This window comes from Pezoporus wallicus, unplaced genomic scaffold (assembly GCF_028554395.1).
Source record: "Pezoporus wallicus isolate ANWC-B61680 ecotype Strahan unplaced genomic scaffold, APGP_CSIRO_Pwel_v1 contig_8673, whole genome shotgun sequence".
NCBI classification, from domain to species: domain Eukaryota; kingdom Metazoa; phylum Chordata; class Aves; order Psittaciformes; family Psittacidae; genus Pezoporus; species Pezoporus wallicus.
The window spans coordinates 463,592-487,141 of record NW_026637196.1 but is presented as its reverse complement, the minus strand read 5'-3'; the positions used below and the strand labels follow the sequence as shown (position 1 = coordinate 487,141).

Sequence of the window (23,550 nt, the reverse complement as noted above, 5' to 3'; positions counted from 1 at the left end):
TCAAGACACGTAGTTTTCTCATGGAGGGGGTTATGACTGAGACATCTAGCTTAAGATTTATAATATGAGAATAAAATTATATGTATGGTCTCTCAAATGTCCAGCTTTCATGAAGAAAAGTCAATGTCAGGTGCGGAAAGTTGTGTTTCGGGTACTTCGCAAACAGTAATACAGGACAAAGTGGACTACAGACAGTGCTTATTTGCTCATCAATAGAAAGCTCACTTAGTGCAGGCCCTGTGTTTTTAAGAAAGAGATACTTAGAGGAAAATATAAGAACATGTCAAGCTCTGTGTGTGTGGGTGTGTCCTGTTCTCTCCCCCCTCTCACTTGATAGTTCTTGATGCTCTCCCAGCTGCTAGCAATCTGCATCTTGGAATGTTCCTCTTAAAAACTACAATAACATCTCTGTGTATAACAGGCTTCAGCGAGGTTTTCTTGCCTTCTTTTTAAATATCTTTATGATGTCATATTTTTATTTTTACAGTAAAAAATTTAGAAGCTATAAAGAAAACAAATGCTCTCCAGAACTAAGCTAAGAATATTGATGAGTCTCTAACATGCTGAGTTTTTTGACTCGCTTTGTTTTTCTCCTGTGCTACACTGATTTACTCCAGAGGAGATGCAAACTAGGCTTCAAGCTTTAATTTGATTTTTATCATCCTGAAACAAGAATCTGTACATGCAACTTGAGTTACAGGCAAGTCTCTGCAACAGTATTCTTTGTTCATACTTGAATTTCTGCAAATGGTTTGTACCTTTGTTGCATGTGTAGCCATAATTTTGAAGCCATGTCTATACAGGGGTTTATGTTGAAGCTGCCACCAATTTACAATATATAAGAACCCTAATATATATCAAATTCTATGTCAGTAGTAGGTATCTGATTATCCATTAGTATATTGAAAATTCCATGGATAAATTGGGCTCTCTTCTGGTGGGAAAAAATTGGCTTTATGGAAGAGTCCAAAAAGAAGTCCTAGCATAAACTACCGTTTATTATGCAAAGGAGCATAGCAGTCACACACAAAAAGTATTCAGAAATTGTTGGACTTTCATGGGTTTAATTACTTTTTAATCAGGAACTGATGGTACCTTGCTTTCTTCTGAATTTATTATTGTTGAACGTATGAACATATATATTATGGTAATAATTACTTGCAGTCTTATCTCCCATGCTGTCAGTATGATGACATTTTTCTCATCTGCATTTCATGGGTCAAATTATCAGTTCAACCTCTATATTTATATTGGAATATTTTGAGAAATGAGAGAGAAAACAAAATTCTACCATTGCATCCAAGTATTAAAACTTTAGGCCTGAAATGTTGCTTGAAATGGGTGTGATTTGTTGCACTCTTACTTGGCTGCTTGCTCATACACCCTACTCAGAAGAGCCCCAGCACTTCAAACTTCTGATATTTGTTGCCAGCCAGCAAACACACAGAAGGCTTGTGACTGGCATCAGTCATCATATGACAGCATTACCACAAATAAGCAGGTAACTAAATTCTTGCTCCTTTCATTGCCTTAATATGATACTGCATATAAATATAAACCCTGATTTTCTTCTCTTACTGGTTTGGAGAAAACCTAAACCACAGAAGTTTCATTAGAGTCCTGTGGTATAGCAATACACTGAATTAATTTTATGTGCTTGGAACATGTTTAAGCTCTCTTTCCTTGAAAATACCAACATTGTTAAATAGGAAAGAAAAAAGTCTTCTAAGAATGTGTGAAATTCTGCCAAACTGGAAAGAAAACAGTGTCCATAGATATGGCATCTGATGCTGGAGAACACAACACAATTATCATTCTAACGTATTATAGGTATCATGTCCAGCTAATATTTGTAAAACTAATGCTCCGAATTCCTACTAACAGCTTTCATTTGAGAATTTTGAAGTGCTCTGCAAATATAATTTAATCTTTTACATCTCTTAAAAGATTTCTTAAATATTTGATTTCACAGAGAAATTCACTCTGTTGCTTACAGCAACTTTACAATTTAGCAGCAGAATCACGTATGGTGGCTTAGCAAGGGAACTGACAGATTCTGACTGCAATCATAAGGGGAAAACTTGTGACAGATTGTAGTTCCAGCTGAACTGGCATTTAGCAAGGCAGCGGTGACCTTTACTGGAGTGTGTGGCTGTGTCTTGTCTCTGTGACTCCTTGCCAAAGAGAGGTCTGGTTTAGAAGTGTATTTGAAGTGTTGCCTTAGATAAACCACTGCCTGACTGTTATTTTGGGGGCTTAGGCAAAGGAAAAGAGGTGTTGCATGTGAAGGCTAAAAACCCAAACCCCCCATATTAAAAACTGTGCAGGTGTGCTTTTTGTGTAAGCAAACCAGCTAATCAGAAAGGCAAATTATACTTAACCTGATGGTAACTTCGTGAAGGGGATTACTCTGTGTGTACATTTCCGAAGGTCCCTTTATTCTGAAGCTTTCTGACTCTGCTGGCTGTGGGAACTGATTTCTGGTTCCCACCTCCTGCCTGACACCCCCCAGGTTTTGCTTTGAATTGTGTGAGTTGCCTTGCTTCAGGAAGCTGGGGGAGGTGATAATCAAGGTCTTCATATCTCCTTTATCATTCTTCCCTTTGCTTTAGGAAGGAGGAGGGAGAGGTTTCAGCCTCTGTGCTAGGCAAAAGCAGATGTACAATCTCGTGTAGCTGCGTGTGATGCTCTGAGGCCCTGTGGGACGGGCTCGGATTGGACACGGGTGGAGGGGGGAGGATGGTGCAGGTGTAGATGTGTATCAGTGGATAGCCTTGCAACCCTGCCTTGGGATTGCTCTCAGTGCTGGGATTTGCAAGGGTGCAAAATGCTTTGCCAACATCTTTTTTTCTGCTTTGTTATTAACTCTTTTTGCCCTGGAAAAAATCATTTGTAAAAGAAAAATGGGACTTGAATACTAGGCAAAGAGAAGGATAGGGATGCTGACTTGACTGGTACTTTCTTTGGGAAAATTGACAAATTACAGCTTTTGCCAACAGAGGTTATTTTCACTTGAGTGAAGTGAATTTGAGCCTTAAGACTTTGTTGCAGAAGGCATTCAGCTTCACCACAGAGCTATTGCTGCCATAGTTACTGAAAACTGCATTATGCTGTAGCAGCCGCCAGCCTCTGCATCAGCAGAAGTGTTTGGGGAAGAGGGGAGGAGAATTGCACAATAGAATTCCGGAGAGCTGACAACACCACAGGCTGGAAAAAAACGTGGATTTACAGATGGCTCATTTAGCGTGCATCATGCAAACTTTGTGGAGAAAAAGATGAGACGGAAAAGCAACCCAGCAGCACTGGTATAATATGAGAATTTTCTTAGTAATTTGTGGTTATGTTTAGTTGAAGGTTTGTATGTTTCTCTTGCTGTAATTTTGCTTGCTGTTTTTAAATGTTTACTAGGAGGAGGGGTAACTGTTCACATTTTTTGCTGCATTCAGTACACCTAGAAATCTGCATGCTTTTATGAAATTCTATGAAGTGTTGGTTTTGGTTTGTTTTGGTTTAATATGCTGTATGCAGAGTATGCCGGTCCCATGAAACCAAGACTTTATGTATGTCTCAATACCTACAGAAACGAAGCTGTTTGACTTATGTTTGTCCTGAGGTTGTATTATTTCCTGCTAGAACTGGACTGAATGTAGATTGCTTATGTCGGAAGGCAGGAATACAAGCAATAGCAGAAATTAGTCTGTGCTTGATTCCTCTGTCTCATAGTGTTCCTATATTTCAAGTCTAAATTTAACAGTATATCTGATTTAAAGTGTTTTAGATTAAAGAAATGAATCATCTCATGTACCTATTACAGAATAAGGCTAAATTCTTAGGTTAACTGCACTGATATTTATGTTGAGTTTGGTCATTCAAACATGTATTCCAAAAGCTGATTGTTTGGATTGTCTATCAGGTAATTTAGCTATGAAGTGTGTGGGAATGAGTTATTTCCTTTCTGGGCCACTGTCACCCTCATTTTTGGTTTTTAGTTTGTTTTCTTGTGTTATTTCCACAAGCCAGCAAGAGTGTGTTGACATGACATAGCATGTTTGAAGGTGGAAAGAGGGTATTCCTACTTCATGTTCTTGGTTTCAGCTCTGACAGACAGAGCTGTATCTGAAAACCAAACTAGCCAGTAATTTTGCTCTCACAGTCGCTAGTCTCACAGTCAGAGGAAAAACATCTTCTGGCATACCTGTACTACGTAAGTGGCTTTGCTTGAATTTTCATTATCTTTCTGTTCTGCTTGAGAAAGCCATCTTTAAGAAGCAACTTCTTAAAAAGGTGTTTAATGTTCCATCTCTGTATTCAGATCTGCCTTTGCTGCCCTGCCTGGTTTTTGGGTTGTACTATTAAAAAAGTAGGAGATTAAGCAGAGAGGCACTGACATAGCAGCAGAACAGCAGTTTATCTATATACCTTCAGCAACAGTATTTTATTAAAGAAACTTTAACCTTAGAGAGAGTGAATTGTACCAAACAGCTGTAACACCAGAACAAAAGCAGTTTCTGCGCTGAGTTCATTTTTTCAAGGCTTTAACTGAAGTATGGGCATGCCTCTTTACCCTGCCTTTTTGGGGTGTAGTCATAGTATGGAGCTGTGATTAATAACATCAGTTTGGACTGCATCCTATACTGCTCTGTGTGCAAACACACATGCCTTTTGGAAATGATCTTACAGTTTCATGCTTGTTCAGCAAAAGCCATTACCACACACATGAGGGAATACACTAGTGCTGCTGAGAACAGCGAACACCACACTTCCATCTGCATTGTTTGCATTGCTTATTCTCTGATACTTTATTATATGGGAGGGGTTGAGTTGGTGTCTGTATGGTTGGAAAGTATGGAAAGAGCTTGTGACCCTCTCCCAGCTATAAACAGATGCTACCTAAGCACTTCCGCAAGCATTGTGAGGTCTTTGGATTGAAATGCAACATTAAGCTGTTCCATATACTTAAATGTTTTGGATTTCAATTTGTAAACAGTTTGAACTCTGGTAGGTTGATTTTATGAAGTTGATGGCTGAGAAATGTAAGTCATGCTTAGGAAGAATATGAGACATTTTGTAAGAGGATATTTATTTTAGTAAAGAGTTGCAGAATGGGAATTCTTTGTCTTGTTTTACTATCATGCTCTGCTTTTCAGCCTTATTGGCAATGATTTACTTAATTTCCTCCATCTCATACAGAATGGTGCTAATAATGATAAATGAAAGCAATCAGCTTTTCTGGTATTTGATAACGTTAATGGATCCTCATCATTCCTTCTGGATTAATGTACTTTGCTTCTTTCTCTCATGTTTCAAACTAAGTGACTTGCCCAAGGTCATGCAATTGTCCAGTAACAAATTTAGGCTCACATTTTTCAACTTTCATACCACCGCAGCAATCAAAGCTTTCATAAGTCTGTTAGCAAAACAGGTTAAAGACTACCCCATCATCAGAGTGTGCACAGACACTTAACAATTACAGTTGCTGTTAAGGTTTATTAGTTTTAGCATATCAGCAAGAAGAGGCCGCAGCTGACAGAAAGGCTCTGTTAAGTTTAGTGTGTGGGCACCCAGAGGCAGTGCTTGCCCTGAAGACCTTGCAGCCTAAGCATGTGTGAAAGCACAGAGGTGATATAACTGCTGCAAAATCAGAGACATTTTGTCTCTTGGATCCATACTTTAATCTCCAGTTTAAATGGCTGCTCTGTTACACTTCCCTTGGAAAATATGGAAGATAACATGGAAGGCACATTCAGGAAAAGCCTCCATTAAAGTTATCATTGAAACTATGGAAGCTTTTCCTAAACAGGATCCTCCAGGTATTATGTTGGAAAAGTGATTCTTCTTCGGTTAACTTTAGTTAGCTTTAACCTCTGAGTTTGTCCCCTAGTAGCTGGTAGCGTTACAAATACCTGAACAGCTGGAGATTTGCAATGGCCATACAAGCATTTCAGTGCTGCAGTGGAAGGTCATTTGAAACCTACTTCAGCCGAATAAGAAATGAAGCATCCCGCTCCTATTTCCTGTGGATCAATTAAAGTTTATCTGAGAGGAAAAAATTACAAATCACAGAATGCTGGCATCTTTGTAGTCAAGCCAAGGACAAATGGTTCTTGGAGCTACCTATTCTTTTTAATTTGTTCTTGTGAGCCCCAAATAGACACAAACCATTTAGCAGATGACAATAGCTAAGTTTGTACTCTGACTGTTTGCACCATGCCAGGCAATTGAACAGATGTTCCTTTTCAGTTATTCTCACCAGCATTACATTTACATAAACATTCAATTGTGTTTTCCTCAGGTGAACAGAAGAGTCACAGTAATATTGTAAATTATTTATAATCTTAAGGTGTTAATGTAGTGAGGCTTTCCCACTGCTTCTGAAGCAAGTGAAATGTATGTTCCATGTAAAGGTGCTCCAGAAGATATGTAGACTGCAGATGCTTATTTCATCTGTTTTGTCTGTTAATCTAGCACATAGAATCAAAGTTGTTGCTGTGGAAATGGTTGCTTTGCACACATGCTTGTGGTTCTAAATAGAGATGTCAAATTAATTCCTATGTAGCAAAGGTCAAATGCTCTCTTCATGCAGGTGACCTTGTCTTGGTAATGATTTTACAAACAATAAGATGTTTCCAAACAGAATTTCCCTTCAAAATTATGGTTTTGTTTTCTTTTGACCTTTGGGGTCTTTTTAGTGTTTTGGCACCTCTGCTCTCTTTAAAAGTATAATAAATACATCATTATAGTAAGTATATAATTTACTTCATTAATAAAACTATATGTAATTTTTCTTCAAGATTTAAAAATTTAATTTTCTGAGATTACATGTAATGTGGTGTTTAGATACAAAATAACAGGCAGAGATCATATAGCACCTTTAGAAATCAAATAACTTTAAGAATTTCAGATGACAATGTGTGGACAGGTAGAATATAGATTCCTTTCAGAGGGTTAACGTATTTTGAATATTATCATGGATTATGGTAAGAAGGGATACTGTTTTGGTTGTTACTCTGTGTGTGTACGTGTGTGTGTAAAATTCTGGCATACAGTCAGGAATCAAACGTCTTGGAGGGGATGTAAGGCTGTTTTTCACAGGTTAGTCACTTATCGCAGTTCTGCTCCAAATATAGAAGGAGTAACCTAATATAGTTGCTGCATCCAACAGAGAATGGTGTGATCAGGTTCTTTCCTTGGTACTGCCAAAGACTGTCAGTGTAATCTCAACAATGCCTGTAACCCTTTGTAGGCTGGGGATTTTTGATCTGAAAACAGAGTGTTTGTCATTTCTGTAAAGCACTTTGAAGTACTTAGATAATAAATATCCTGTAGAGTGGTTATCCCATTTTATAACATGTTAACAGCCTTCCCCCCGCCCCCCTCAAAATTTGCTCCCTTGAAAATCTAAAGTGAAAATTAAAAGTGACAATATTTTTAAAATTCTTTTTGCTATCATCTTCCTGGTGATGGAATTTTCTGCATCACCACAAGAGCTTTCACGTTTGCTGACATTAATGACACAGGACTGTAGCTGCTGTGACATCCGTATACACAGCTACTTTGCCATCTCGAGTTTTTTTCATACTGCGCCCTTATTGAACAGAAGAATATCTTGCATGTTGTCTGTCTTTAGTAAGGTGACCTGTTTTATTACAAATGTTTCGTATTTGTTTCTGGTTTAAATTCACCGTCATTTCTTCCAACAGAGAAATAGATGCTGTGCATGAAGAATACAGGCAGAAACTGAGAGACCAGGAAGCTTTCCACAGAAAACAAATTCAACGGCAGCAGCTCTATGTGGAGGATTTACAGCAGCAGATCCTGAGAGGACAGATCAAAGCAGAGCGGGAACTAGAAAATGACCAAGCACTAATAAACCAGCAGATCCACGAAAGTGGGTACCGGCCTCTTCCTCTCTATTTTTCCCTTTCGTTACTGAATGTTTTCATCCTCTTGGTGTTTTTGTCCTATTTATGCTTTATATCATGGGTAGAACTATATTATGGCTTATTAGTAGTTTTCTAATTGCCTTTCCCTTGAGAACAGTTATTAAGCTTTGATTAACAGGACTAAAGGGTCTCCTTTGCATTGTACCAGCAGCACTGTTTAATTAGCTCTGCAGGTCACTGCTTTGGGGCTGGCACCAGCATGCTACTCCTCTGTGGTTCCCTGTTCTGCCTCCCTGCAGCTTTGCTCTGTTCATTATCTGTAGTGCAACTCTGCCATGTAGACCAAGTCTGCTATTGTGATTTAAGTTTTTGTGATATACCTGTGCTTCATCCAATGAGTTGCTCTGGGATATTGAACTTGAGAGGACTGTGGTAGTTCCAACCATTAGGTTTCAGGGAAAACTGCTCTAACAACAAGATGATAGGAACCAAGCAGCATTTCCAAGAGAGTGATGTGCTGGTTGAGGTACTTTCTTTACATGTTTCATTGAAGATGTCACCAGTAACAATATAGACCATATGCACATTATTTAATTAATTTCTCTCAGGAAGAATAGAGCGATGGCATAAACCCATGGCTCAGACTGAATTTTCTGTGGCTGCTATGTGAGTTTTAAACAAGGAAAACAAAGAAAACATATCTGAGAAATGGGTGGGACACTGAAGTTAAGAGCTAACATCCCAGCTACAGTTAAGGGAACAAGAGGTTCACTGGCTTTTATTATTTCCAAACACCCCCAAAGTTTACAGTATTGTAAAAAATGTATGAAGATATTCTGTGTTAGAAATAGAAACTGAAGTGTGACAGATCAAGGTCAAAAATAAGGTGCGGGTTTTATTTACCCCCAAAATGATCAGTCAGTTATATCACATTCACAGCAGCTGAATTTGTTTTAACCAAAACTGGATTTTAAAAAAGAGAGGCATGCTGTGGTTCAAACAGGAGTTATTTCTAGGAAGTACTACAGTGTTATGCAAGAATACTAAAGACAAGATCAGTGATCAGATTTTGGATGCAAATAGCTATGTCAGAAGGTTAAGCTACAGCATATTCAGAGAGGTATTTTTTAGTGTCAGTGGCTCCTGGTCCCCAGAGATGCTGCTTTGCTTTCTGGTGGATATATTCAGCAAGAATGCTTGGTGAGGTTGGACTGCCTCTTAACGAGTTTATACTCTAATTTGAGAACATTTTAAACCTTCAGATGTTTTTGACCACTGAAATTGGGTGGTTATAGTGTTCTCTAGTTTGTCTCTTGATGAATTATTTGATCCAAGTTTCCTGGTAAGCAAAGTATGCCTATTGCAAAGGCACCATTCCTGCTTGACAAAACCTGATACTGGTTCCTGGAAGAAGAAAACTGTAAAGTTTTGGAAACTTCTTACATCCAAACTTCTGCAGTCTGGTATCTTTTTATTATGCCAGCCATAATGAAGAGATTAAGAGGAAGTTGTGGTGATGCAGCAGAAATGGACTTAGGATCTGTAGACAGTACAGGGGACTTCCCCCAAATATTTTTAATTCATGGCTTTGTAGACTCGCTCTCTGCTTCCATCTAGTTCTGCTGGTTTTGATGTGTTCATGCAAAGCTTAGCCAGGCAGGTAGTCCTTGCCACACAAATACAATCAGTTGGCAGCCCACAAAAGTTCTCTACCTTTTCTGCACCCTCTGTGTCTCAGCTGCTAGCAAAGGCAAATTCGTGAGCAGAGAATAATTAGCATCTTGAGGCTTGCAGCTCTGTTCCAGGGAAACTCTTATCTGCCAAATATTCTGCTTGATAGAAACATGCTAAAGAGGACAGATCTGGGAATAAAGAGTTGAGGAAAAAAAGCGTTGTATGTGCAAGTTAAAAATGTCAGTAAGAAAAGTTAACTAAAATAATTAGTAAAATGCTTCTCTTTTATTCATAGAGTAACCACAGAGGTAGAATTCCCTCTTCTGTGTGTGTTATGTGGAGAGCTGCCAATATACACAGGACAGGAGACTCGTGGTAGGGATTACTAATGAAGTATGTTTAGTAAGGTCAGTCATCACCAAGCAAGTGATGCTGACAGCGCCTCTGCACTAATGATTTCTTATGTTAGGGAAACTTCCACAGCCTAAAATATCCCTCTTGCAGCTGAGCTATGCAGAGCTCGGGTAGTCCTTGTTCATCACATCAGAATTAAATACCTCTCAATTCTAAACTCCTGAATATGCAATGAAAAGTTGCTTAGTCAGTAAAGGACTGCAGATTGAAGGTAAGCCCAGCCAAAAGAAATCTGCTAGTAAGACAGAAGTGATTTGAACAGATTTGGTCTTTACTAAGAACCTTGCTTGTGATTTTTACCTTGCTTTTTTCACTAAGGATATTTTATTCTTTGCTTTGTGAAGTTTTATGTGTATATTTTTCTAGCAGCATAAAAATGAACAAACTCTGCTTCTTTAAGAGAACATGTCCAAGTCATCAGACACAACCTGGTAATGGTGATCTCAATAACCCTTTCTTTTGATTGTTACAGTTCATCATAACTTAGGTTGAAGCCAGCATGCTCTAGAAAATCTCTAAGCACATCCCCTGCATGAAATAAAGTAGTCTTGCCTCCAGGGTGAACAAAAGAAAATGAGGTGACATGTAATCTTTGAAAAATTGAAATGTGTTCTACTTTTTCTTATAAACAAGGTCTTCTCCACCAGTCTCCTTAGCAGTATTGGCCAAGCCCTTCCTTATAGCTCACAGTTATTACCTGAGTCCTTATCCCAGTGGAAAGGCTTTTGATTATCAATAAAGTGCAGCAATTCTCTAATTTCTGGGGGTTTAGAGAAAAAAAACCACATTTTTCTCTTAATGATTTATCAGGGCTGTTCTACATGCATAAAAATTATCTCAAATAAGCACTCATGGCTGATTTAATTAAGAAACAAACTTGTAATGAACAATGTTTTTCCTATGATTTTAACTTTCAATCACTGTTTTGTTTACAGACCAGCAGTGGCTTATAAATGAGAATAAACGACTGGCTGCCCTTCAGCAACAGCAGAGGGAGTTTGCAGTGCAAACAGAGACTAAGCTGTATGCAGAGGCTGAGGTGCAGAGTACCATCGGGCTGGAAATCTGCCCTTCTCCGCTACAGCAGAACAAGAAGAGACTGGTGCAGCTGGAGCTCTTGCGAAGATACTCCTTAAAAAAGGCAGAAAGAAACATAAGACGAAAAAAGGTCAAATTCCAGCTGGAAAGGATAGTCAAGAAGCAGAAGTTATTGGAAGCCAAGCAAAACCTAGAGCAGCTGGAAGCTAGCTGCTGGCTCAGTGAAGAGTGTGTGAAACAATCCCAGGCCCTAAATGAAAATACTGTACAGTCCTCTTTGGATCACCAGTTGCAAAGGAGAAGGAAGTCATCGGGTTTGAGTTCCCTACCGCACAGGGAGCATTCTTTCTGTAACTCACGTCTGGCCCAGGTACCCAGGTAAGTTAACATTTGCCAACTCCCCTGCATAGTCAAAAGTAATTTAAATTCAAGGTATTTTCAGTGACCACCTATGCTCCAGGAGGCCTTTCAGTTTATTGAAACAATTAGCGTAAGGTGTCCCTGCCCATGGCAGGGGGTTGGAACTAGATGATCTTAAGGTCCTTTCCAACCCTAACTATTCTATGATTCTAAGTGTATTTCTGTGATTTAGAACCATCCTTTATTTTAATCTAGTGTTTGCAGCTTACTTGAGCCTATAGGGACTGAATACCAAGCTACACCACGTAGCATTGAGCTGTTCCTTTGTGTTGCAGAACATATCTCAGGATATCTAGAGGACTGTATTGTTACTGACAGAATTTAACCTTATTGTTTCTATTTTCTGCTAAAATTTGCTTTTGGAAGGCATTGAGTGTTGCTTCATATATCGTTACTCTTAACTACAAGACATTATTGATGTGGAAGTGTTCTCAATTACATTATTCAAGCAAGGATTCTCTTTTATTTCTTTGTTTCCACAGTTGTTTGTTGAAGAGGGAGACTGTCTCAACATTATCTACCTCACCAAATACTGATCAAAGCTGTGAAGGCAATACAACAAGGAAGTTGTCATCTGTAGAATATCTTTACAAAAGAGGTAAAGACATTTCTGGGAGCAATGACCTTAATGATGAAAAAGAGATCTCCTTTTCAGTGCAGAGGCAGCTAACTGACAAACAAAACCCATCTTCATTTGCAAATAGAAAAGGAGCAGAAGAAAACTCTAATGATAAAGCTATCATGGCTTACATAAATAAAAATTATCAAAAAGTTGAAAAGTTGGATGACAACCCAGGGCAAACTGGATCTCAAAACCAGACCTCTAAAGGCTTCTCTCCTGATCTTTTTAAGGAGAAAAATGAGCCTGAAACCTTTATTGCAGGGACAAGAATGACAAAAGCAAAGGTGCTAGGAGATTTAAGTCAGGCTGCAAGTAGCAATCTAGAACAAAACAGAGCTCAGGTATCCAATGAAAAGACTAGAATGGATATCGATGGAAAAGGCCACAGACTTTCTCCAGAAAACTTTCCTAAAGAAATGAGGAAAACAGTGTATGGAAACCCACCATCAGTGCATCTAAACCAAACAGCCAAGAACTGGAAGAGAGCGCCAAACTCAGCCTTGCCAAGTCATGAGAAATCAGCAGTGGAACATCAAGAATTTTTGATGGTGGCTACATCAGTAGGAAACCTCACAAAGATGAACACACAGGCACCACTCTTTTACGCTGAGAAAAAGTGGCACAGTGCTGAGATGCTAAGTGCTGGAGCATCCAGAACAGCAACAGAGGTGCTGGGGAACTGGCAGGAGGATGATGAAAATGAGATTTCTGATACTGACAGCTCCTATTCTGTGGATTCTCTCTCCTGTGCTTATGCAAAAGCTTTCTCAGAGAAAGCAAAACAAGATTTTGACAGAAACAAATGTCTTGCCAACCCAGAAGATTCTGAGAGCGATGACAGTCAAATGTCACAAGACTCTCTGGTAGAAAAGGAAAACAAAGCCAAAAAGGAAAATACAAGTCGATTTCACAAGTTGAAGTCCCGCCATGAGCCAGCTAAGCTTTACAAAAGCAGAACTGATCACCATATTTCGTCTTTGGTGACATCATACACGTCTCGTAGGAGGCTGGGAAAGCCTGAAAGAAGCTTTTCTCTGGACAGCTTAGCTGATGGAGAAGAGATGCTAGCAGAAGATCCGGTAGAAGAATCCAAATCTGATTCATCTGATGAAGTGCCAGCAGAGATTTTCTGGAAGTTACAAACTCCCAGATCACCAGCTATACAGACTGAGGAAGGCCATGAGTCCAAAACCTGCGACACAGATACAGAAGGGACAAGTTATGACCTGAAGCTGAGCAGTTCCTTTTACTTGGCCAGTAAGCCACAGCCTGCTTCCAGTAGTGCTTGCAAGCAGTTGCTGAATGGGATAAAAGTCTCCTTTGTAGAACAAGAAAGGTCTCTTGATAGAAGACCATATTATGCAAGTGGAAATCCTTTGCTTAATGCTGATGCTTGGACTTCCTGTGACTCAAAGTTTGACATCAACAGCCCCAGAACAGCACCTTCTTCCAATGAACATTTGGAATTTCAAGAAGCTCATCTCTGCTCCTTGAGCAAACCAGAGCTTTGGCTGAAGAAAGATGATCTAAAACAGTCAGCCGCTGAAGTTTCTTTTGTTTCCGGCTCTAAGCAGATACACAGCATTACTCATTTATCACATCGTATAAATGAAATGAACACATTTTTTTCCTCTGACACATCAGAAGTACCTTTACCTGAAACAACAACTGCGAGCAAAGTTTCTGAGAGCGAATCATTAAATAAGATTCTTAAGGGATGGACAAACTCTAATGAAAATTCCTCCTTGGTATCTCAAGAGGTAATGTCCTCATTTGCTAGCTCAGTAGGACCAAGCTCCTCTTTTGTTCCTGTTTCAGCAAAGCATGATTATCGCGAACATTCAAGGTCAAATTATCCTGAACAAGAACAACTGAATGAATTATCTACTTACAGGTCTGCCACTGAATGCACACAAACATTCAGATGTTTGGAAAGTGCCTCCACTGCAGACTGCTTGCCACTGGTATCTAGGAAAGAGGGGGACTCTTTCCCCACAGCTTATCCAGAGCTGTCAAAAGATCAGAGTCCGAAAAAACCACCGTTTGTTTCTGTGTTTCCTGTGCAAATTTCAGAGCAGAGAGATGGCTGTGTCAGTGCAGATTTAGATGATTTCTTCAGAACTTCTGAAAAAGATTACATCAGTGATGTTTACAGTAACTTGATGACAAAGTCAAGTGTGACAGATGCAGGTAGAAGGGCATCTGTCAGTGCACCTGCTGCTGAATCTTCTACAGGATTGGCTCACAATATGATCTCAACACAGGCATCTGCAGTAAAACAAGTCCAATTTGGAAACCATGGACAGCTTTTTCCAAGAAGGGAAGTACCAGCATGTAGTGATGAAGGTTTCTTTCTCAGTGACTTAACAAATAAGAGCTGCTCTCTCGTAAGCAGTTACAAGTCCTTGGCTGGACAAGGAGCAGAATCAGCTGTTACAGTAGATGTCCTCAGATCTGGGGAGAGTAATTTGGAAACAATGCAAGAAACAGATTATGAACAGATATCTGCAGAAGAAATAACAACAGAGACAGATTTTTCCTCACAGAAGAAAACATACCAATGTAACCCTCTAGTTGTTGCTCACAGGGCAAGTTACGACCAATCTGCAACACCAATAGAGATGGCTCAAGAAGAGATTATCTGTATGGAGACAAGCACAGATAGCTTGGCAGAGATTGCAAAAGATGTGCCTTCATTCAGAGCTGATGAAGACTGTGAACCAAAGGATGAAGACTTGTCTTCACTGAATCATGAATTTAAAAGCAAACCTGTTTCAAAACATTATTCCCATGAATGTGCTTTAGCAGACAGTCAGGCAAGTTGTTTATCCCAGCAAGTTCCAGAAAATTCTATAGTATGCATTGATAGTATACGAGAAGAAAGCGGTGAAAGCAAAGAACACAATGTCCTGAATTCTCAGGCTGCAGCTCAGAAAGAATTTTCATCCGAGTATGAAAACTTAGTGGTAAGTGAAGTAAGTTATCTTATAGTGAATGTAAATGGAAAAGACACAGAGTCTTTCCCTGCTACTGTTCGTGAGAGTATAAATGATTTTCTCCCAGAATCCAATTCAATCATGTTTTACAAAGCTTCAACAAAAGCTAATCTTTTTCAAAGTGCATCTGAGACTGAAAATTATGATAAACTATTGGAGCATGTCACCGTAGTGAAAGGAGACTGCAATGCTACATCTAATCTTACTGTGGAAGTCAGTGGCACAGAAAGTTGTTCTGAGGCGCATTCTGGCTGCCTTTGTACAACATGCTCTTCAAAATCAACAGGGCAAAAAATCAGTACACATAGGATGACTGACATTTCCATTCTCTTGGAAGCAGAAACACAGAACAAATCTTTACTCGAATCAAAAGAAGAGAAAGAAGGCTTTTTAGAAAGTGACTGCCCAGAGGGTGTCTTGCTTGTTGAAGGTGATGTAAACTCTGAGCCAGAAAGAGTATTTGAATACAGCACAAATACATCAGCTACTGTTTCTCAAGAGGAGAGTCTGTATGTAAATAAAGAACCCAAGTTTTTAAGAAACCCAGACACCAATCCAGAAGAAACTGTGGTTCCTTATCGGGATACAAAAGCAGGCTCTGATGAAGAAAGAGCAAAATTAATCAGCAGTGCAATCAATTTAGAAAAAAATGCACTGCAAACTAAATCCACACAGATTGAAAGTTTACCTGACCTCCAAGTCCAAAGTGTAACTGAAGACAGGAGTGGAGAGGATTTTAAAGACATTGTTCTATCTCAGAATCCAAAGAAACCACTTGATACTGAAGGTTGTGAGGTTCAGCATGAGTTTTATACCAATCTGTGCCTGACACATGAAGAGGTGGAGAAAGATGACCTGCAGGTAGCCAACACCAGGATAGAACATACTCAGGAACCAAAAGCACTCGTGCACTGTGGCAGCCACCTTGAAACAAGCAGCTTTTGCCAAAAAGAAAAAAAAGAGAAAACAGAAATAGGTATTTATTCACCAGAGTTTTCCATTGCTCCCAAACCCACTCCTTCAGCTTTGCGTTCCCATACAACAGAGACTACTCAGAATACTTCAGGTGTCCTTGATACGTGTGAGGGGCTTTTACAGAGGAACAAAACAATAGAGAATGTGTTTAATACAGAGGATGTAGGTACAACAGTACTAGTCACAAAACCTGAAACTGAAGGACAAGTAAATTCTAGCAATGTAATTGAACATTATGTACCACGCTCTTTGCCCCAGGAAGACAAGTTTAATGAATGTGAAGTGACTGGGAGTGAAGGACAAATTATCGTGACAAACACTGAGGAGCTGATTATTATGAGGCAGGAAATCCTACTCACAGATGAAAATGCGTTATTCACTGAAGGGTCTCCAGCTCTACATCAGATGTCTTGTGACAGAGATGATAAAGAGGAAATTTTAAATCAATTCAAGATCCCTGAAAGATACCTGACCGCTTCAGGTCTAGAACAGGACGCACTGTTAGAAGGTGATTCAAGATACCATGATCCTACTGAAATGAGTGAAGATGGTGGCTCAGTGGACTCTGTTGCAGATACAAGAAATGCAGTCATGAAAGATATTGATGCATATGAATATTCAGTAGATGACAGTACTGGTATGGACCAAGAATTCAAAAGTCTCCACATGAAAGAGGAGATTGATACGTATATGAGTTGCTCTATGCAGTGTCCTGAGCATGGTGCTTCAGGAAACTTGAATCAAAGATGTGATAGTTGTGAATTGGATCCAGTAGGCTCCAGAGTAATGGAGGAGAAAGTGCATTTGATGAGTCTAGTTCAAATGGCCAAAGAAAAGCAGATCTTTATAGAAAACACAGAGGAGGTAGAAGTGGTCATTTTACAAAACCTGAACAAACTATTCCCTGAAAACAAAGACGGCTGCCAAATGATATGTGATGACAGCAGATTAAGTGAAATCTTAAGAGAAAGTCAGTGGGTGTCTACCAGCTTTTCTGGAAATAATGAAGATATCAACAAGGAACAAAATCCATCAGCAACACTGATGACTACTGAGAAAAAGCAAGAAAGTTCACTTAGAGACTTCCCATGCCAGTCTGTAAATCACCTTTTATATCTTGGAGTAAGTGATGATTCCCATCTCGTTCAAGATGTTCCCACTGCACTGAAAGGACATACAAAGGCATCTAACAGCAGTGTTGGAACCGGAGTTGTTCTGCCTTACTACGAAACATTAATGGAGAGTGAGGTCTGTGTTGGTATGCCTGTTTCAGTCAACCATATTGGAGAAGACAAGTATCTTCCTGATAAAATGCCAAGCAAGAATATAGCTTTTCTGCAAAACAGGACCACACAGGGCAGGCAGGAGGAAGACTCTTTTGTATCTGGGCAAACTGTCAATAAGAATAGCTCTTCCACTCCTTCCAGTGCAGGTGGTCCTGAGTCTGAAGTAGCTGTACTTCAGCCAGGGGCCAAAGGAAACCCATTTTCCTTGGAAAAATTTGATTCATCTGAAGCTGTAATTCAGGATGTTAACATTGGTCATGAAGAACACAGGATGGATTTAATGGTTAATAAACTATCAAAAGGCTACCTTAATTCCACAGAAGATGCAACTCAAGAAGAAAAGGGTACCACTGTGCCTGATTCACTACTTTTGGGTAATACAAACCTGCTTTCTTCTTCAGAGAAAAAAGTGATGGAAGGTATAGAAGGGGGGAAAATGCAGTCTTTACAAGAAATCTCTAAGCAAAAAATGCTTCACAACACTAATACAACTCAGAAAGTACTTGAGTTAGGGAGTTTATCGCAGCATGATGAGAAGGAGAAATTTTTAAGCACAAGCTATACTACAACAAACAGTAAAAACGAAAACGCAAAGTTTCCTGGTGTAACTGGATATCAGCATGAGCCCAGAGAAAATCAGGGATTTGGGATTTCTGAAGAGTTCTGCATAGACCAACCAGGCAGCTCTGATTCTGAGAACACTTCAGCCCATTCAGAAGGCTTGAACAATTCTCTGTGGGAAAATCTACATTACAGTAAAGAGTTTCTAAGTTATAATAGGAACTCAGGCACTTCTGAATGTTCTCCTGGTCTCCTAAATCATCAAGCATCATCTGAAGATGCTCTGATTGCCAGCAGTGAAGACAAAAGTAAACACGATGCTGCTCTCGCTAAAGAAACCAAATACTTTGAAAGTGAATCCACTTATTCAAGTGTATCTGTAACTTTTCCTGATGCTTCTCAAAAAGGGGATGAAAGGAAAACTAATTCTGCAGTGGCAGAGGCCACAGACAGTCAGAATAATAAACTGCCTGAAAAAGTTGCAGGAACAGATCAAAAGGAGAAAGTAATGCAAAGTTCTTTTGAGAACTTCAGTCACGTAAAAGAAAATGAAACTCCTGAGTACACAGAGCACTATAATAACCCTTCTCATGTGACTGTACCAGAATCAGGCTCACTTACTTTTCAGGGCCGAGAACATAGTGGCAGTGAAGAATCAAAGTCTCTTCCATCCTGCTTTGTAGAAGGTGCTCCCGCTGATCCACCTTTTCAAAGCTCCAAGAACTTCAGTGCTTTTGACACTGTGTGCTCAGTAAAAGATTATCCTCAAGCATTTACAAGTGTCAATCACCCATTCTTAACACCATTTTCTTTGACTGCAGATATAGGCCCTGGTGAAACCGGCACATATGATACTTCACATACAAGTATATTGAAACATTCTCCATTTGCTGTTTTGCAAATACAAGACACTCAGTCTGATAAAGCTGTGGTATTTGATGAGCCGATATGTGCTTCAGGAAGTATTTTACTCTCTCTTGCAAAAGAAAACAGGCATTGTCCAGTGTCAGACACAGACTCTACTTCATATGGACATTCTGCTGTAGGTGGGGAACCTGTATATGGAAGTAATCATAAAAAAATTGACAGTGATATAAAAGTTGGTCAGCACCACTGGGGTAAAGTTCCACCACAAGAAGCTTGCACAGGACACATAGAGAAAGTACTAACTGATAATTCTCTTCTATTACCATCATTACCTTTTGGGGATATGGGAAGGGCAATTCTTGTTAAAGAGGAAAAAAAGAGAAATGTACTTAACAAAAATGAGGCAGAACTGCACCCAAATAATGAGACTGAACACTTTGCAGTAGAGACAGAGCAGAGAAAAACATTATGTAGAGAACCTGTTGAAATGCAAACTAACGTATCCTCAAATTCTGCAAATGAATTAATAAGTTCAGAAGTTAGAGTGTTGGAAGATCTGTATTCAGGAGATGTTGATGTGGGTGCTGAGTACACCAATTCATTTAGTCCAACATACCCCACATACAGCAGAAGCACTGATCCCAGACAACTGTATCGTGCTGTCTTGGGTTTTGAAAAAAACCCTGCAGGTCTGCAAGATAATTGTCAGTATGTGCCTACAGGCGATCAGATAAAACAGGTGCTAGATAGAACAAATACAGATGGTAGAAAAGAGATTTTACTTTACCAGAATAATACAGGTTCAGGCTTTGACGGCCCTGACGCTAATGCAGGCAATTGTTCACCAATGGGAGATGATCTAATGAGGAATAAGACTCTGAAATCAGAAAGACTAAAGTTTTCTGCCATCAATAATGACAGTACGTCTGTCAAGTTTTTGCCAGAAACCCATGATTTGCCTCCTCAACAATCCAAATTTGTGAAATTAAGGAGCAAACAATCATATTCTACTACACGGAATACAAAGAGCTGTAAACAAAATGAACAGAGACCTTCCTTACAAAGTCACAGACTATCAGCCCCAGCTATTGCTGTCTTCTCTGATACAGAATATACTTTGGAAACTTCATCTAAGGCAGATTCCTTGTTGTATTCTGCATCTAAATCACTGCAAGATTTAAACATGAGTGTAGAGCCTCCATCACCAACTGAAGATGATCTTCATGGAATTGAAAAATTTTCAAAGCAGGAGTCAAAGAACATTCTACAGGTTAAATCTAAACCCAGATTTCAGCAAAGAATAGCACAAACTAAGAAGCTTGCAAACTGTGATCCCAAAAATGTACAGAACTTTGCAGCAAGAACCCAAAGCAGCCAGTCTTCAAAAGACTCTACTACTCGATCTCCATCATCCTTACTGCACACAGCTCACAGTTCTGTGGGTGCAGAAACAAACATCCATTCAAAGAGTAGTTCTGTAGCTCAGTGTAGTGAAGGGAAAGTTGAAGAAGCTGGATACCAGCCAGGAACAAATTTATTTTTGCAAGACAATAAAGACACAATGCATTTTAGTTCAAGTGATATCAACCCATATATTCATCCATGGCAACAAGATGGATCATGCAAGATTGGCTGGAAACAGTATATTTTTGGAAGTGCAAGTGATGTCTCTTGCAATCAAATTCCTTTAACCCTGGAAAACTGTAAAGTTATGAGATGCTCCAGCGTCGACAATGGATTGAATTCTCAAAATTCTCCTTTTCATTCTCATCTCAGTTCATACGCTACAGCAAAAGTTTTATCGAGCACTTTAAGCAGCATCGAAGGTCTTCAAGGATGGGACAATGTCAGACAAAACCTTCAATCTGCGTGCTCAAGTGACGGTACCAAGCAGTATAGCAATGTGTCCAGTGAAACCTTGGAAACTAATCCAGAAAATAACACTGCTGAACTTGAGAATCCTTCTGCACAACCTGGTAACTCTTCAGTGCAGGTTGATGAAATTGTACTATTATATCCTTCTGAGTCTGAAAGGTCTTCCAAAAAACTACCAGGGACTACATGTGAGCAGGGAACACAAACAGCAACTCCAGGAAGGTATAAAAGGCAGAGAAGACATCAGAGAAGCTATACGGATGTTTCTGCAAGAAAGCAGGAAACAGACAGAGATTTAGTTCATCAACCATCTTCTTGGACAAGCATGCAGAACCTGTCCATGCATCTGTCACAGCTGCTTCAGAACACTTCTGAGCTGTTGGGAAACCTCTCCCAACAGAGTATTATAGATAATGAGCAGAATACCAAAATGAACCAAAGAGGAACTGAAGAGGCTGTAAAGGCTACTAGATCAGATAGCTGCACTCAGACTACAGCAGATGTAGGCACTCAAACAGACATTTTGGAAGAACCTCAAAGCAAACGTGAAGAAAAACAAATGGAAGAAAAAATGGAAAATGAATTGAGGGTGGCTCGGGCAGTAAATGTTGATTGGAAAGAAATAGGTGCAGATGCAAAGATTCTCAAAAGGAAAGAGGAAACACTGTCCCTTGAAGAAAGAACAAAAGAACGAACAGGGATGAGAAGTCTGGGCAACCCTGACATCCATGACAGTCTTGACAGCATTTTGGAGGACTCCTTTATGCATCTGCCTCTCTTACCCAGAACCTCCACTCCTATTGTAGATTGCAAAAAACCATTATTAAATGCACAGCAGAATACTAGTACCAGTACCAGAGTTTCATCTGTCACATCATCTTCACTGAGTTCAGGGCAAGATAGCTCTTCATGCACTGTAGTTAGCAGCCCTACTGACAGCACCTCTCAATCTGCAGCATCTTACACTCAGGATAAAAGAAGTGTCAACGAACTAGAGATTCCAGCAGAGAGAAAATCCTATTACAAGAACACCCTGCTAGTCGATAGGGCCTCTTCCCCTATTCTTACTCTTAGTGCTAGTCCCAGCAGCCAGACTGCTTATAGCAAATCTGTCTGCCCTATTAAGCAACCTCGTGGATATTCCAGTGATGCTTCAAGTCCTCCTCACAACCAGAGAAAGCAGAGGGCAGGTCCACAGCTCAGCATGCCCCCTCACGTGGACAACTTTTCACAGACAGAAACAGACAGTGAATCTGGTGCTTCTAGAGAACATAAGGGCATAAAGAAGAAATCGGGAAGCTTCCCAGATAAGAAAGCAGCTGAAGAGCTTTTAGGACAGCATGGTTCAGAAGACCTGGGGCAACAGCACAGAGTCACGGTTGACAGCCACACTACCATTTGTGCCAAACGACTGTATCACTCCAGCAGTATGTTGGAGGTGTCAGGCCACAGGGAACTTTTAACAGGTGATCTCAGAGACCACAGTCCACTGGCACATTCACTTCACTCTATGTATGTCATGAGGGGAGGAGGAGGCTCTTCAGCTGTAACCAGACACGAGAAGTATGTTGGTCATCCTGATGCTGCTTTAATTCATGACTACTCATCTCCAAATGCCGAGTTCCTTTTCAATAAAAGAATTAGTGCCACTTGTTCAAGTAAGACAAACACGGGCACGTCCTCAGAACCTCTGGGAGAAGCATCATCTTTACAATTTCGTGATTTCTTCTGGAAATATGAACACAGCAGCCTTGCCCCACTGTCTGATGCGAGTGATGTGCAGACTTCCTTCCAAGGTGACAATATGGATTCTGTCACTGAAAGTGAATGTGACACTGAGATTCCTCTCAACAAAACCACTCCTTTTGCAAAGCCTCACAGGCCTCGGAGCTACAGCCTCCGTGACTTACCTATACACAATAAATTCAGCAACTGGTGTGGTGTCAAGGGCAGCCCTCCTTCCTTACTCAGCTTGAGCGGCAGTGTGGCTGATTTACGAAGTCAGGCAGAAAAGAAGCCTAGAAGCACAAGAGCAGCAGAAATGGAAGGGAAATCCCAGCTTTGCGACAGCAGGAGCAGAGAGATTGAGAGACTTCAGCGAGAGCGTGCTCAGATCATGTCTGGCATTCATCTGGATCTGCATCAGCATCCCCTCACTGTGGAACTGACGGAAGCAAAGCTCAATCACGGCATCGGGGAAACGGATGCCCTGCTGAGGGTCCTTCAGAGCGGGACAGCAGAGGACCTGGTGGGGATTCCAGTGAAGCAGCAACTCTATGAAAGGTAAATTACTTCAAGTAGTGTTGTCGTAGGTATTTTGAATACACTTCGTGTATGCTTCATGCAGCATAAATAACATTTAGTAATGAGCACTTAATCACTTAGTCACACTGAGGGAACTGTATGTGAAGAGTTACAGTATCAAGCTTATTTTATATACAGTTAAGTAATGCATTTAAGACAAAATTTTGGGGTTACTTCAAGAAAATAGGGACAAGTATAAGATTTGGTGTAATTCAAATTTAGTGTCACCCTCTTAAAATTTCTAGCAGCTGTGAGAGTGATCATGTATACCAGGTGATCATGGGAATATATGTCACTGATTTATTGCAAGGTAAGAATAATTGATACATACTGTTTATGGGAATATCTCATGCACCTTGTTTCTGTGAATAGATGCTGCTGCATTATGCCAAAAAAAAAACCAAAACTCAGCCATAAATATATGATGTATTTTACAAAAAAAAAAAATCAAGATCCTAGACTCTAGTGACTGGATTACAGAACTCAGTTTAGGAAGCTGTTGTAACTAAAAAGATTTAGGACTAGCTGCGTTACTCTCCATCCTTAATTTGCCTCTCAGCCATTACAAGCAGTAGCCAAGACCCTCTTACACGTTTCCTACTGTTATAAAAGCAGTGGAGTTTTAGAATTTCTGC

The 23,550-nt window shown here is 39.9% G+C and overlaps 1 protein-coding gene across 2 annotated transcripts in view; it reads left to right on the top strand.

Moving 5' to 3' along the window:
- The window catches only part of STARD9 (StAR related lipid transfer domain containing 9), a 106,725-nt gene that overhangs the window by 72,593 nt on the left and 10,582 nt on the right, over positions 1 to 23,550 (top strand). For both annotated transcript variants that reach the window (XM_057403916.1, XM_057403917.1), the window contains exons 21-23: positions 7,701 to 7,888; positions 10,907 to 11,387; positions 11,912 to 22,894. In XM_057403916.1, the coding sequence (XP_057259899.1) occupies positions 7,701 to 7,888; positions 10,907 to 11,387; positions 11,912 to 22,894 (11,652 nt within the window). The remainder of the gene's footprint in view (positions 1 to 7,700; positions 7,889 to 10,906; positions 11,388 to 11,911; positions 22,895 to 23,550) is intronic.